At 42.7% G+C, this 16,184-nt stretch overlaps 1 protein-coding gene across 1 annotated transcript in view; it reads left to right on the top strand.

Moving 5' to 3' along the window:
* LOC134566026 (vomeronasal type-2 receptor 26-like) overlaps positions 1–15,596 on the top strand; it is a 48,679-nt gene extending 33,083 nt beyond the window's left edge. The window contains exon 3 of the mRNA XM_063425739.1: positions 14,674–15,596. Within this exon, the coding sequence (XP_063281809.1) occupies positions 14,674–15,596 (923 nt within the window). The remainder of the gene's footprint in view (positions 1–14,673) is intronic.
* The last annotated feature ends 588 nt before the right edge of the window (positions 15,597–16,184 follow it).

Raw genomic sequence — 16,184 nt, 5'->3', positions numbered from 1 at the left:
AAGTTGTCTAATAATTATGCACAGTAATAGTCACCTGCACACACAGATATCCCCCTAAAATAGCTAAAACTAAAAACAAACTAAAAACTACTTCCAAAAATATTCAGCTTTGATATTAATGAGTGTTTTGGGTTCATTGAGAACATGGTTGTTGTTCAATAATAAAATTAATCCTCAAAAATACAACTTGCCTAATAATTCTGCACTACCTGTATATGTGTATGTATTTTGGTGACTGTGTGAGTTTGAATTAGGCTTTTAAATGTATGTATGTATATATATATATATATATATATATATATATATATATATACATACATTTAAAAGCCTAATTCAATATATAAACTCTCTCTCTCTCTCTCTCTCTCTCTCTCTCTCTCTCTCTCTCTCTCTCTCTCTCTCTCTCTCTCTCTCTCTCTCTCTCTCTCTCTCTCTCTCTCTCTCTCTCTATATATATATATATATATATATATATATATATATATATATACATATAGTTATATTTGAATTAGGCTTTTAAATGTATGATGATGTCATGTGACCAGATATTTCCAAAGGGACAAGATGGCACCCAGACCACTTCAACTCTTTATGGGGGTTTAGTTACATTACATGATCATATATTGCATAAGCCTGCCAAAGATGGGGTACATAGACGTTGTGGCAGGCTTATGCAATGTAAGATCATATAATGTAACTAAACCCCCATTATTTTTGACTAGATTAGGTGTTTTAAAAAAAACAAAAAAAAACTAATAAATCTGTCAATATTGAAGTTGCTGTTTAGTGGATAGGTGAGTGCACTGGATCTTGTGTATTGTATAAATTGGCCCCCAGTAGCAGCACCCCATTTATGCATGTTCAGTTATATGTGTATGTATGTATGTATGTAAAGGCTTGCCTGTAGTTGTGGGAGGGGCTTGTTGATCCTACTTAAGCACTCCCCACTTTAGCTACATCACCGTGGATTCAGACGTTTGGCAGGCGATCACTTCCAGTTCACTACGGTCCACGGTCGGCAACAAGCTGCTGCTTTGCCACGCGCTCGGGTGCTCTGTAAACCGTAAGTTTAACATTTTGTTCTGGTCCCTTCACCCCTCCTCCACACGCTTGTGGTCCGCTTCGGGGGGGAGGGGGCGGGGTGCGGAATTCACACACATACGGACGCAGGCTTATATGGGGTGTGTTTACACTGGGAGGCAGATTATGACAATACAGGTTTCAAAACACTATACTGATAGACTGTTTTTCCTCTCTATCTCTCCCCTTGTTCCCCTTCTGTATATATATATATATATATATATATATATATATATATATATATATATATATATTGTGGTTATTATTGCTGATAATATTATATGAATTTTCATGTTGGGAGGCTTTTTACAGCAATTAAGGACACATATGGTTTGTCTATGTAGATATATGGCTCAGCTTCCATATTATAAGGAGATTGTACTTATTGAAGCTCTTATCTTCTACAGCATGAAGCCTTTTTTTCCCCCTTATAGTTAATCGCCAGGAACAACACGCGTCAGTACTAATATAAAACTATTTGAGCTGGTTACGGTCATACTCACGTATATTTATCATTAATATATAAGTTGGTTAAAATGGTTATTCTGGTCAGTATCATATTACGCTACTGTATTATAGGCTAGTATTGGCTAGTATCGGAACTGTATTATAGTCTAGTATTTTCAGAGATTCCCCTACTTATTACTCTATGCTTACTTTTCAGGTTCAGGTTGGCTTATATCACCTGTGTTTTGTTCAATCAAACCTCTAAATATTACTTTCCAGTGAGTAAGGTGTTGGGTTACGGGTTTTCTCTTAGCACTTAAAGGGGGAGTCCTTCGTTACTCTATATAACATATACTCCTCTTGTGCTATCATTAGGTTAAACCTCTCTTCCACTATAGTAGTGGTGGAAGTCTCTGGTTCCGTATGGGTTGTGACCAATTTCTGACCTAACCAAACACGCAAGTGGGTCTCAGGTACGTTTTGCCTGCCCCCTCTCCCCCCCTCCCTTTAAGATTGTGATTTGAGTGTTTCTGGCTTATCTAATCTAGGCTGCCACTAGTATAAAAATGATGGCCTCTTCGCTTTAGTCTCAGTGGTCCCGTGAGGCCTCCCATTTCCTCCACGCTTACTGATCCTTCCTCCAGGATACTCGCCCCTCGGGCCAAATCATAGTTAGCCTCTTCCCACTGTCGCATAGAGAGGGCTTCCTTTGTCACTCTCTTTCGATGTTATGCTTTTAGTTGTCATTGAGAGGCCAACACCCCGCCACAACGTTTCGGTGGCAGCAATTCCCTTGCACAAATCAATAGATAGAACCTCACCTGTCACCACACTTAGGAAATTGTTTCACCACTTGGCATTAGTTAGCCAGCCAGTAACCAATATGGCACAGTTGCTGATTATGTTTTGACTATTTTCTTTTAGTATGTCCCAGCTATCTGAAGATACAGACAATTTGTCTCTCCCCAGTTCTCCGGTCAGATCCTTGTCATCTTCACGAAAAGGCGACATCGGTAGTCCAACTTCTATAAGATCATGGATCATCCCTCGTATTACTGCGGAGCTTCGTAGACATAGTATTCCTTTTCCTGCCACAGCCAGGAAAGCTGAGCTGTTCAAGCCAATGCGGACTAACACCGATAACTCAGGCGCGGGAGAGGGGACAAGTGGTCCAGGCAACTCAGACCTTCATGCCATGGTTGCCTTACTAGAAGCATCTATGGGCAAGGTCAACGATAGATTTGATAGGATCGAGGCTCGGAGCCCTCCTGTTATGTCATCTATGCCCTCAGCTACTGTACTCCCCGATGCTCCATGATTGCAAACGGGTAATTACCTTCAGGTTCCAAAACCCACATTATTAATTTGGTGCATATGGTTCCAGCAAACATTAAGAAAGACATCTTGGAGGGGAAGGATGTTAATCTTGTTGCATTTCTTATTGCATCACACAATGTTATTGAGAACCACACTTATGCTTATGGTGATCTTTCGGTGGTGTTAAAGGCCAGGGACCCTAGACTTAATAAGAAACTGTCTATACCCGATTTTGTCATTGCATTTGGTATCTATCGGGATGTAATTTATTTGGTATACCCGCATAGACGAGAGGAACTCAACCTCTATTTGCACAAGCTGGTAGACTTGGGAAATAAATATGATGGGTCATCATTTTATGATTACCACCAGTCCTTTTTGGCAAGGGCGTATGCAATTTTGGTTCAGTACAACGTTAAAACTGACTGGAGCCATATGGATACTGAGCTATTTTGCAAACACTTTGCTAGTCTGAAGAAACCGGCTTGTGCAATTTGTGCTTCCACCTCACATGCCTCGAACTATTCTCCCATCATGCCAGAGTCCACGCCTGGGACTTTCCAGGAGACACAGACTAGGATGGACAGATCAGGCAAGGACAAACTCGGTCATCCTATTGTTTACCTTGGGAAGTCACAGGTGTATAACAACTTTAATGTAGGTACATGCGGATATAGTGCATGCAGATTGTTACATGTGTGTTCACATTGTTTTAGGGCTCATGCCAAAACAGCTGGTGTAGGGGCTTGGCTGAGTAAGACAGACATCATCAATGCGTTTAAATTACTACCCATACGCCCATCGCTATGGCATATGCATGGTCTGAAATGGAAAGGTTTATATTATTTTTTTTACAAGGCTCACCTTTGGGTCGAAAAGCAGCCCAAAAATATTTGATACCTTTGCCGAAACGTTATGTTGGCTCCTGTTGAATGTGTATGTATTTTGGTGTCTGTGTGAGTTTGTAAATATTCCTGATATTGTGAATCTGTGTGTGCCTGTGAATGTGGGTCTGTGTGTGGAATATATGTGTAAATTTGTTTGCTCATAAACACGTGTATATGTGCATGTATCAGAGGTTGCATATACGTTCATGTGTGTGTATATATATGTGTGTGTGTGTGTGTGCATGTATTAGTATGTATAGATTCTTGTTGAAGTGCACTCAAAGGACTCAATAATATTTCTAATCGTGCTGTTTATTCAAGCATCAAGTAATACAAAGAAGTGTCGAAGTTTCAGTCCTTGCCAGACTTGTTTCAATGCACACACATATTGACAGTTACAAATTCCCCACCAATACTTTTAATGGATAGAAGTGAATACAGATTGCTGTATTGGTGCAGATGTGTGCAAAGACTTCTTTGTGTTATTTTCAGATGGTGTGTATGTTTGAATAAACATACATTTTTGGCTGCAAGACAATCTGATATTGGAACTCTGATATGGCAAACAAACATCTCAGGAACAGCTAATTTCCTACATTTTGCTGACCCAAATAATAGCATTTGTATTCCTAAAATTATAGTTTTCCTTTAAGTTTGATTTAGCTGTGGGGCATGTGTAAATACACTGTATTTAAAAAAGTGTTTAAAATAATCATTACATTTTCATATTTTTATTTTTTTTACAATTTATGTATTTTTACTACATTTAAAATTTATATTATTTTAAAAGATTAAAAGATTTTTTTTTGTAACAATCTCTGGAAACCAATGAAGCCAATGGTAAACTCTACATCCCTTTAAAACGTTAATGAATAATAAGAATAATAATCAGAGACTGGGTACTCAGTTTTCATTGTTTCGTGGATACTCTAGAAATTTTATGTTTTTACTCAGATCATATAATGCTGGCGGTTGATGTGCTTTCATCTTAGCTTTTCTTTTTAATCTTTGCAATCATTAAATAATACAGTAATAGTTTGGACAGTAATAGTCATAGTGGTGTTGTGGAGACAGGCTTGGAGACTATGGTGAGGCCTAATAGAAAGCAGTTGTTGTTGGGGGATTCCATCATAAGAGGTGTGGAGATGGACAATGGTGGTCTTGTGAGGTGTCTTCCCAGAGCTACTGCTCACAGAGACAGGAGACACATTTGTAAAATTGTTAAGCGAGCAAAGCAGGATGGGACAAGGGACACATGACTGGGCTTGCAATGAGGTTTCAGAGGTTAAAGAAGTTTTTAGTGTTTTTGCCATTGATATACAGCAGGTTGCTTCCACACTGTCATTCTCTGAAGTTCTGCCTGTGCATAACACTATGAATGACAGGCGGATGCGTATTAGGGACTTTAACTTGTGGCTTGGTGAATGTTGTCGGGAGCAAGGATTTGGCTTTATTTCTCATGGTAGCTCTGTTTGGAATGGAAATAAACTGTACAAAAAAGATGGTTTGCATCTTTCTCAAAAGGGAACAAGTGTTCTCAGTGAGCAGTTCAGAGGTTTTGCTAGGATGTATTAAAACTAGGAGAGGGGGGCAAAAGGGTGATACAACATCAATCCAATTGTCCCCCAAAACAAGGACAGAAGGTGCCTGTAGCAAGTGTGTTAAAAAATTATACGCTTAGAGTCATGTCTACAAATGCTCGCAGTTTAGGAAATAAGATCCATGAACTTGTGGCAATAATGACAACTGATAATGTATATTTAGTTGCTGTTACTGAGACATGGTATAATGAGAAAAACGACTGGGACATAGCAAACCAGGGTACTCTTTATATAGAAAAGACAGGGAAGGCAAGAAAGGGGGAGGGGTGACCCTGTATGTGAAGGATAGCATACAATCTAGCCTTATAAAAGTTAGTGAGGTGAACATAGAGTCCATTTGGGTTACGTTAGAATTTGGTAATCACACAGTAACTCGTGTAGGTCTGATTTATCGGCCCCCAGGACAAATAGAGGAGTTGGATAATCCACTAATTGAGGAAATAGCTAAAATGACAATGAAGGGGGAAGTTATCACCATGGGTGACTTTAATCTTCCTGATGTGAATTGAAAAACAAAAATAGCTACTTGTGCCAGGAGCACACATATTCTAAACTCCCTACTAGGATTGTCTCTAGAACAAGTCATTGAGGAGCCAACTCGTAAAGAGGCCATACTAGATTTAGTGTTAACAAATGGAGATTTGGTATCAGATATTACTGTTGGTTGAATATAGATGTCCCGAATAGTTCGCAGGCGAATAGTTCCCGGCGAACATAGCTTGTTCGCGTTCGCCACGTTCGCCACGGATTCGTCATCATTGAGTAAACTTTGACCCTGTACCTCATAGTCAGCAGACACATTCCAGCCAATCAGCAGCAGAACCTCCCTCCCAGACCCTCCCACCTCCTGGACAGCATCCATTTTAGATTCATTCGGAAGCTGCATTCTTTTTTTTTTTTTTTTTAAGAGAGAAGTGTGTTATATTTGAGCATGCTAGGCTAAACGTGCGTATATCATGGCTAGTTGCACTGAGGGTATGAGTATATAGCAGTACATTGTTGTGAAAGATGGCTGTCATGTTTAGGGTGTAGCTTGCACGTTATCAACTATGTATTTATATCAGCAGCTCCACCACTAGTTATAAATCAAGTGTGAGTCGCCCCATGAGATGAGACTAGTGAATAACATAATACATGAACGGTTACGGTAAAGGCATGTAAGGGACTACGACAATAAACTCTTTAGGAGGTGAAATAATGACATGTTTAAACGCTTGCTACTTTACGATTAGTTAATGTGCAGAGAGTAGTTCATGTGATCAATGGCATGGTGTGGAGGATTGGCTATAGTGGGACATGCTTGGCAGGCTGCTGTTTACTGCTTGTGCTCATCCGATCCCTTCTGGGCGCCAGGTGCAGACCCTGGGAGTCCCTGATACCTGGAACAACAAAGGCAAGTCTCTGGAGTGCCGGGTTCGCGGCTTGAGGTGGTGGAAGCTTGTTTTGTCAGGTGGTCGGATCTGTCCCGGTGGTGTTTCACGTCCGGTGTGGGATTGTGGTGGCTTAAGGTGAAGGCGAGTGCTTGACATGGGGCAGGCTCTGCATTTCTGTTTGTGCCTCCGGTCCCGTCTTCTACGCCTTTTGCGTTGGTGGATTTTAATGGGGACTGCTTCACTTAGCTGTGGTGGAGCTTGTTGGGGCTGTGGTGGAGCTTGTTGGGGCTTCCTGCTTGTTATTTGCTTCCAAAATTGATTAAAGAGTCTGTCCAACTCAGACTCAATATCCTGCCATGCCTTGCTGGTACCAGGAGGACACGCGGCTGCCGACATATTGGGAGAGTCGCAGATGAGTATGTCAGCCTGGGCGGCTCTGCTCTGTGCATCCATTAGCTCCAGACATCCTCTCAGGGGTGGACCGGGATAATCCCCACCGGTCCGAGGGGGGGGGGGGTAATGGAGCTCCTGCCGGGAAGTAGCTGCTCCTGGGCATCCCAGGATCGGGAGATCGTCCGCCTCTCCCGCCCAGTGAGCACCAGCCAGACTTGCCACGCGGAGGTAAGTAAGACTCTGTCGAGTTGCTGACCGCTATTAAGCATGTCGGGTCGGTCAGGTAGGAGCAACATTGCTGGGTCCTCCCCTTCTGGGGTGAAATTCGCTTGTTGATAGCTGCTTAAAGTGAGATATTGGGGGAGCTCACATGAAGTGCATCTTTCCTCCATGACAGCTAGGCCCCGCCCCACGGAAGCTGCATTCTTAGTGAGAGGAGGGACAGTGTAGCTGCTGCTGATTTAATAGGGAAATCGATAGCTAGACTAATGTATTCAGTGTCCACTACAGTCCTGAAGGACTCATCTGATCTCTGCTGTAAGGACAGCACCCCAAAAAGCCCTTTTTAGGGCTAGAACATCAGTCTGCTTTTTTTTTTTTTTCTGTGTAATCTAATTGCAGTTGCCTGCTTGCCAGCGTGTGTGTCAGACTCACAGCGTATACTGTGCCCACTTGCCCAGTGCCACCACTCCTATCTGGTGGCACATTAGATTACATGCGCAGTGCCCCAAATTTGAAGTAGGAGGACCAACCAAGCATCTTTTTCCATCTCCTGGTTCCTAAAATCGATGCCATATACACGTCCCCTGATAGGGGACTGTTACAAATCGCTATTTGTAACTGGCCCTTTAAATGGAAAATTGCCCTGCTTCCCTGGATTGTGGAGAAGCCTATTTGCCAGCCTCCTTCCTTATGACTATGGCCCTGTGTGAGCGGTGATACCCCAGATAGCTATGCCATGGAGCCTATTCATATAATGAAAGACTATGGGAAATACTTTAGCTCCATGGCAATTGAACTGTGTGAATAGGATCTGCGCGCTATTCGATAGTTTTGTGCGCTCAGATCCCAGCTATCTGGGGATATGTGAAATGTCTGTGTGTTTTGTGTAAAAGGTGACTTTCTGTATTTTAAAGTGTTTTATGTCTTTTTGCAACCATGTGCTCAATGGAGTCTGCCTCTAGCCCTGGATGATTGGATTACTTTCCCCTTTGTCTCCAGGATAGAGGCCCCTGTAAAACCTGTTTGAGCCAGATTGCTATGCTGACAGCCAGGGGAACAAAATATACTTTTACTAACTTTTGAACCCCTGGTCTGATTCATTCCATTTTTTAATATGTTGTTCCCCTGAATGGATTGATTGTGGATATGTATTTTTATGTGAATGTGATGTATGGTTTTAAAGTTACAGAGTATGTGTGTAAACTGTATTTTTACTGTATGTAATAATTATGTTAACTGCTTATCTGAGGGGAGGGGATGTGTGGGTTGTACTGTTACTTGATTGGCTATTTAATGCCTCCCCCTGGGTGTGTCCTGTATGTGCACAACCGTAATAAAAACCAGGCTGGGTGTGCCAGCACCTCAGACCTCTTCTGACCCTCTAACTTGCAGCCCTGACTCAAGTTTGTAGGGGACAGCTATAATCACTACAGGGATTGCTATGCTCTTCATACTCCCTTAGCTACTGAGCTCTTGTAAGAGCTCTTGTTCCTGATCCTGCTTCGCTCTACAGAAGGAAGAGGTTCACCTACTGGAACCTGGAGCCTGGTCGTAGGTGCAGGGCGCAGAGCAGACGGCGAGATACCAGCCCAGCAGCGGTGGTTTGTGGAGTCTGCAGTGCTTATGGTGGCTACGGTGCTGATGGTCCTTTGGTGAGCGCTAGGAGCATCCTTTCCTACGGTCCAACTTCCAGCCAGCCTGAAGGCATACCGTAACATTTGGTGGCAAGCGGTGGGATGGCGTCCTAGCGCAAGGAGCAGCACCCCAACAGCACTGGTATCGTATGAGAGAGTATTGAGGGCAACGCTAGCCACTGCGCAGCGTCCCTACCTAGAGCAGCTTGGAGCCAGCCAGTCCGTGCACAGCAGCCGAAATGGAGGAGAGGTTCCTCGACAGATTGCATGGCTTCCTATCCTGGAGATATGGGGCAGTCTCAGAAGAGGAGATGTGTGGGTACAGACATGAGGCCAGAGCCGAGCTGTGGGAGGAAGCCCTACAGGAAGTTCAGCGTTGGCAAGGTGATCGTAGTATCAGCCAAGGGCAGCAAATCCAGGCTCGAATGGCAGAGTGGATGTCCCTCCTGGGCAAACAACCCCCTCCAGCGTGGGTGACTAAACTAGAGGATCTAGTATATAGCGAACTGTGGCTCGACAACACATACCAGGCACTACAGTGGTACGCGGCTCAGCTTGTTCCAGAGATGGCTGAGTATGAATTCCCTGAGAGTGGGAATTACAATGGCCCTGGTCCATTCTGGGATAACATGGACGATGACGACTTCGGAAAGGCTACAGACTCACGCTTCTGGGACCTGTATGATGACTGGGAAGACATGCTGGGTCTCCCTAGAGCCATTGACCTAGAGGCAGATCTGCGGTACCTAGTCACCAACGAATGCGACCTGGAGTGGAAGTACCAGCACCTCATCAATGGGTCCCAGGAAGAGACAACCGGTCTCCTATCTCCACAGCATCCAGAGGTACCCCAGGAGAGCACAGCAGCAGAGCCAGGTCGAGAGCCCTTCAGCTGGAAGGATATCGTAGAGGTATACTGGGAGGAACCTCTGATGGCAGGTGGAGATGGGACCGAAGCCTCTCTACTGGCCCTACAGGGATGCTGGGCAGTCGGCCCAGATCCCCAACCCCTGGGTGAGTCACAGGGAGCGGAGAGCAGCAACCTCCCTCCCCAGCGGCAGCCTGAGTTACAGGGAGAGGAGAGCATCGACCTCCCTCCCCAGCGGCAGTGCACCGTACAGAGGGAAGAGACAACCGGTCTCCTTCCCCCACCACAACCAGAGGTACCCGAGGTAGCGGGCCTCATAGACTGGTCCTGGGAGGACCCCCAGCAGGCAGGTGGAGATGGGACCACAGTCTCTCTACCGGCCCTAGAGGGATGCTGGGCAGTCGGCCCAGATCCCCAACCCCTGGGTGAGTTACAGGGAGCAAAGAGCAGCGACCTCCCTCCTCAGCGGCAGCCTGAGTTGCAGGGAGAGGAGAGCAGCGACCTCCCTCCCCAGCGGCAGTGCACCGTACAGAGGGAAGAGACAACCGGTCTCCTTCCCCAACCACACCCAGGGGTACCCGAGGCAGCAGGCCTCATAGAATGGTCCTGGGAGGACCCCCAGCAGGCAGGTGGAGATGGGACCGCAGTCTCTCTACCGGCCCTACAGGGATGCTGGGCAGGCGGCCCAGATCCCCCGCGACAGACCCAGCTACAGGGAGGGGAGGGGAGAGCATCGACCTCCCTCCCCATCCGGAGTGTGCCTTCCAGGGAGAGGAGACAACCGGTCTCTCTCCCCAGCCGCAGCTTGTTCCACAGGGAGTGGAGAGCATCGACCTCCCTTCCCAACGGCCGCAGGAGTATCAGGAGGTAAGCCAATCCCCCCCTCCCCAGCTAACTCCTAACTTGGGCCCAGGGTTAACAGTGGAGATGTTAACCCCCACTGACCCCCACGTTCCCTTTGCCACCGGGCAGGACTATGCCGCTGGCCTCTGCCCCCCAAGTACCACCAGCTATTTGCCCAGCTGCACCAGGAAGGCAGCGGGTGCTGCATTTTTACCCTACAACCTGGGACCTACAGGCCAGTACTATTTATTGTGGGGGGGCTTCTCTGCCAATGTTTATTTGTGGGTGGGCTGCGAGACTAACTTAGGCACTGACCGACAGAAGGTCAGGTGCCTGGTTAGTCTCCCTCCAAAAGGGGAGATGTTACAAATCGCTATTTGTAACTGGCCCTTTAAATGGAAAATTACCCTGCTTCCCTGGATTGTGGAGAAGCCTATTTGCCAACTTCCTTCCTTATGACTATGGCCCTGTGTGAGCGGTGATACCCCAGATAGCTATGCCATGGAGCCTATTCATATAATGAAAGATTATGGGAAAGACTTTAGCTCCATGGCAATTGAACTGTGTGAATAGGATCTGCGCGCTATTCGGTAGTTTTGTGCGCTCAGATCCCAGCTATCTGGGGATATGTGAAATGTCTGTGTGTTATGTGTAAAAGGTGACTTTCTGTATTTTAAAGTGTTTTATGTCTTTTTGCAACCATGTGCTCAATGGAGTCTGCCTCTAGCCCTGGATAATTGGATTACTTTCCCCTTTGTCTCCAGGATAGAGGCCCCTGTAAAACCTGTTTGAGCCAGATTGCTATGCTGACAGCCAGGGCCCTCTAACTTGCCGCCCTGACTCATGTTTGTAGGGGACAGCTATAATCACTACAGGGATTGCTATGCTCTTCATACTCCCTTAGCTACTGAGCTCTTGTAAGAGCTCTTGTTCCTGATCCTGCTTCGCTCTACAGAAGGAAGAGGTTCACCTACTGGAACCTGGAGCCTGGTCGTAGGTCCAGGGCGAAACATCATACCTGATGTTTTAAATCACGTTATTCCAAATAATTTAGGAATGTTAGATGATTTATGCCCTTTATGGATTAAAACCAGACTCTGCATCAACTATGTAATTTTCCATGGGAGTTTTGCCATGGATCCCCCTCCGGCGTGCCACAGTCCAGGTGTTAGTCCCCTTGAAACAACTTGTTCCATTACTATTGTGGCCAGAAAGAGTCCCTGTGGGTTTTAAAATTCGCCTGCCTTTTGAAAGTCTATGGCGGTTCGCCCGTTTGCGAACATTTGCCGAAATTCGCGTTCGCCATTCGCGAACGGAAAATTTTATGTTCGCGACATCTCTATAGGTGAAAGTTTTAGGATCCAGCGATCACCAGTCAGTGTGGTTTAATATAAGAACTGTGACTGAGTCACACCACACAAAAACAAAAGTTTTAGACTTTAAAAAAACAGACTTTTCTAAAATTAGAATATGTGTACAGGAGTCATTATCAGACTGGAGCAATTTAAAGGGAGACCAAGAGAAATGGGATAATTTAAAAGTTGCACTGCTGAAGGAAACAGAAAATTGCATTAGGCTTGTCAGTAAAAGCAAAAAAGTTCAAGAAGCCACTGTGGTACTCCGCAGATGTGGCCAAAATAGTAAAAAAACAAAAAGTTAGCATTTAGTAATTATAAAAAAAAAACAGAGTGAGGAAGACAAAATGATCTATAAGATTAGGCAGAAAGAGGCTAAGCAAGTTATAAGAGCTTCCAAATCACACACAGAAGAGAAAATAGCACAGTCAGTAAAAAAAAGGAGAAATAACATTTTTTAGATACATAGATGAGAAAATGAAAGTCAAACAAGGATTACTTACATTAAAAACCAAAGAAAGAAGGTATGTAGAAGAGGATACAGGTCTAGATGACTGGCTCAATGAATATGTTTGTTCAGTATTTACAGATGAAAATGAAGGAAAGGGACCTCAGTTAGGAAAAAGGACAAATGAGTAATTTATTACATGTGAGTTTACGGAGGAAGAGGTTCTATGTCAACTGTCAAAAGTAAAGACAAATAAGTCAATGGGACCTGATGGAATACACCCAAAGCTATTAAAAGAGCTTAGTGTGTACTAGCAAAACCATTAACATATTTATTTAACCAATCATTGTTAACAGGTGTTGTCCCAGAAGATTGGAAGTTAGCGAATGTTGTGTCCATTCACAAGAAAGGTAGTAGGGAGGAGTTGGGCAGCTATAGGCCAGTAAGCCTTACTTCAGTAGTGGGGAAAGTAATGGAAACCATGTTAAAGGATAGGATTGCGGAACATCTAAAAACACATGGATTTCAAGATCAGAGACAACATGGGTTTACTTCAGGGAGATCCTGCCAAACTAAACTTATAGATTTTTTTGATTGGGTAACTAAAATAATAGACCAAGGTGGTGCAGTAGACATTGCTTACCTAGATTTCAGTAAGGCTTTTGACACTGTTGCACATAGAAGGCTTATCAATAAATTGCAATCTTTAAGTGTGGATTCCAATGTTGTTGAATGGGTAAAGCAGTGGCTGAGTGACAGGCAAAAAGGGGTTGTAGTCAATGGAGTACATTTGAAGCTTGGGCTTGTCACCAGTGGGGTACCTCAGGGATCTGTACTTGGACCCATTCTCTTTAATATTTTTATTAGTGATATTGCAGAAGGTCTTGATGGTAAGGTATGTCTTTTTGCTGATGATACTAAGAAATGTAACAGGGTTGATGTTCCAGGAGGGATAAGCCAAATTGCAAATGATTTAGGTAAACTAGAAAAATTGTCAGAGTTGTGGCAACTGATATTTAATGTGGATAAATGCAAGATAATGCGTCTTGGACGTAAAAACCCAAGGGCAGAGTACAGAATATGTGATAGAGTCCTAACCTGAACATCTGAGGAAAGGGATTTAGGGGTGATTATTTCTGATGACTTAAAGGTAGGCAGACAATGTAATAGAGCAGCAGGACATGCTAGCAGAATGTGTTGTTGTATAGGGAGAGGTATTAGCAGTAGAAAGAGGGAAGTGCTCATGCCATAGTACAGAACACTGGTGAGACCTCACTTGGAGTATTGTACGCAGTACTGGAGACCGTATCTTCAGAAGGATATTGATACTTTAGAGAGAGTTCAGAGAAGGGCTACTAAACTGGTTCATGGATTGCAGGATAAAACTTACCAGGAGAGGTTAAAGGATCTTAACATGTATAGCTTGGAGGAAAGACGAGACAGGGGGGATATGATAGAAACATTTAAATACATAAAGGGAATCAACACAGTAAAGGAGGAGACTATATTTAAAAGAAGAAAAACTACCACAACAAGAGGACATAGTCTTAAATTAGAGGGACAAAGGTTTAAAAACAATATCAGGAAGTATTACTTTACTGAGAGCGTAGTGGATGCATGGAATAGCCTTCCAGCTGAAGTGGTAGAGGTTAACACAGTAAATGAGTTTAAGCATGCGTGGGATAGGCATAAAGCTAACTATAAGATAAGGTATTTAGAAAATTGGGCAGACTAGATGGGCCGAATTGTTCTAGATGGGCCGAATCTGCCGTCACATTTTATGTTTCTATGTAATTTGAATACAAACGAAATATTTTAGCATTATATTCAAGAATAGCAAGAAGAAAGTGCATGTATACAGGACAGCAGTATTTTAAGAGACTAGAACCCTCTCAAAACAGCATAGAAATAAAAAAGTATAAAACAAGGTTACAGCCCAATAATATATTTCAGTATTGAAAAGTTGTAATGTATGTTAAAAAACAATACGTATGAAAAATGTACAGTTCACATAAACAAACTACATATTGTTCTTACTTATTGCTTTTATATAAATTACCACTTTTCAATGCTGATATATTTTATTGGTCACACCTTTGAACCTTGTGTTAGACTTTTTTTTTTTTTTTTATAAATGAATGTTTAATGTATTTTATAATGCTATATTTGTTACATAATAAAAATACTTCATTTGCTATTTTACAGATAGTGAAAACTGTGAGAAATGTTTAAGCAATGAATGGCCCAATGAGAGGAAAGATCGGTGTATTCCAAAACTGGAAGAATTTCTATCGTACAGAAATGATACCATTGCTGTTGTTTTGTCCATACTTTCAGTTTTATGTTTCCTTATAACATTTATTGTATTAGTCATTTTTATTTGCTTCCAAGACACGCCTATTGTAAAAGCCAATAACAAGTATCTCAGCTTTGTCCTCCTGGTCTCCATCATGCTGAGCTTTCTCTGTGTGTTTCTGTTCCTCGGTCGTCCTGTGGATATAAGCTGCATGCTGCGTCAAACTGCTTTTGGAACCCTCTTCTCAATAGCAATCTCTTGCATTTTGGGTAAAACTATAACTATCTATATTGTTTTTAAAGCCACCCAACCCGGCAGTGTCTGGAAAAGTTTTGTTAGTTTAAAAGTCTCCAATTGTTTTGTATTCTGCTGTTCTGCTGTTCAAGTTATAATTAATGTAATATGGTTGGCTATTTCACCCCCCTTTATGGAACTTGACACACATTCTCATCATGGAACGATCATCATTCAATGTAATGAAGGTTCAGTTATAGCCTTCTACTCTGTTCTGGGTTATATGGGTTTTTTGGCAGCTCTTAGTTTCATTATAGCTTTTTTAGCCAGGACATTACCGGACAGTTTTAATGAAGCCAAGTACATCACCTTCAGCATGCTGGTATTCTGCAGTGTTTGGATTGCAATGATCCCTGCCTATCTGAGCACCAAAGGGAAATACATGGTGGCTGTAGAGATATTTGCCATATTGACCTCAAGTGCTGGTCTTGTAGCATGTATATTTTTCCCCAAATGTTTCAATATTATATTCAGACCTGAAATAAATACAAAATCCCATTTATATGGGAATATAAATAAAATCGGGGACCATAAATAAAACCCAGTTTATGTTTATAGTTTAATATTTTCATAAGTTTTCTTTTGGTAAAACATTACCTGCACCCAATCCCCACCGGTTTTATATGTATTTTACATTGGATAAAGCTTGTTAAAATATTATGTGTAAGTATTCATTGAATATGCAAACATTAACTCTGCATTTATATTCTTGTGAATATGAATATATGTGAATATCTATGAATGGGACAGATTTGATTGACATTAACATAGTACTATAAAAGTGTAGCATTCAATATTTACAAAGTTACTGTTAGTACTGCAGTGGTTCCCAACCCATAACCCAATGCCCACCAACAGTGCAGTATATAGGCACTTTACAATTCTGTTCTGATGGAGATATTGATGGATGCATAAAAAAATTATAGTGAGCACTCAAACTGTATATATAGGTTGATGTAATAAAGTGTTACCAGGTGCTCAAAAAGGAAATCTGATCCCCCACCATATCCATAAACTACTAGATCTAAGAAACCCTAAGCATACCAGATTACATTTGTACATACAAAAATCTGTTTTATTTGTTTACAAAGTGTATAAACATAGACAATATAATACAAGTGCAGAT

Source organism: Pelobates fuscus, chromosome 6, assembly GCF_036172605.1.
Source record: "Pelobates fuscus isolate aPelFus1 chromosome 6, aPelFus1.pri, whole genome shotgun sequence".
Lineage (NCBI taxonomy): Eukaryota > Metazoa > Chordata > Amphibia > Anura > Pelobatidae > Pelobates > Pelobates fuscus.
Note: the sequence above shows the minus strand (reverse complement) of the source record. Positions and strands in the feature narration are given on the sequence as shown.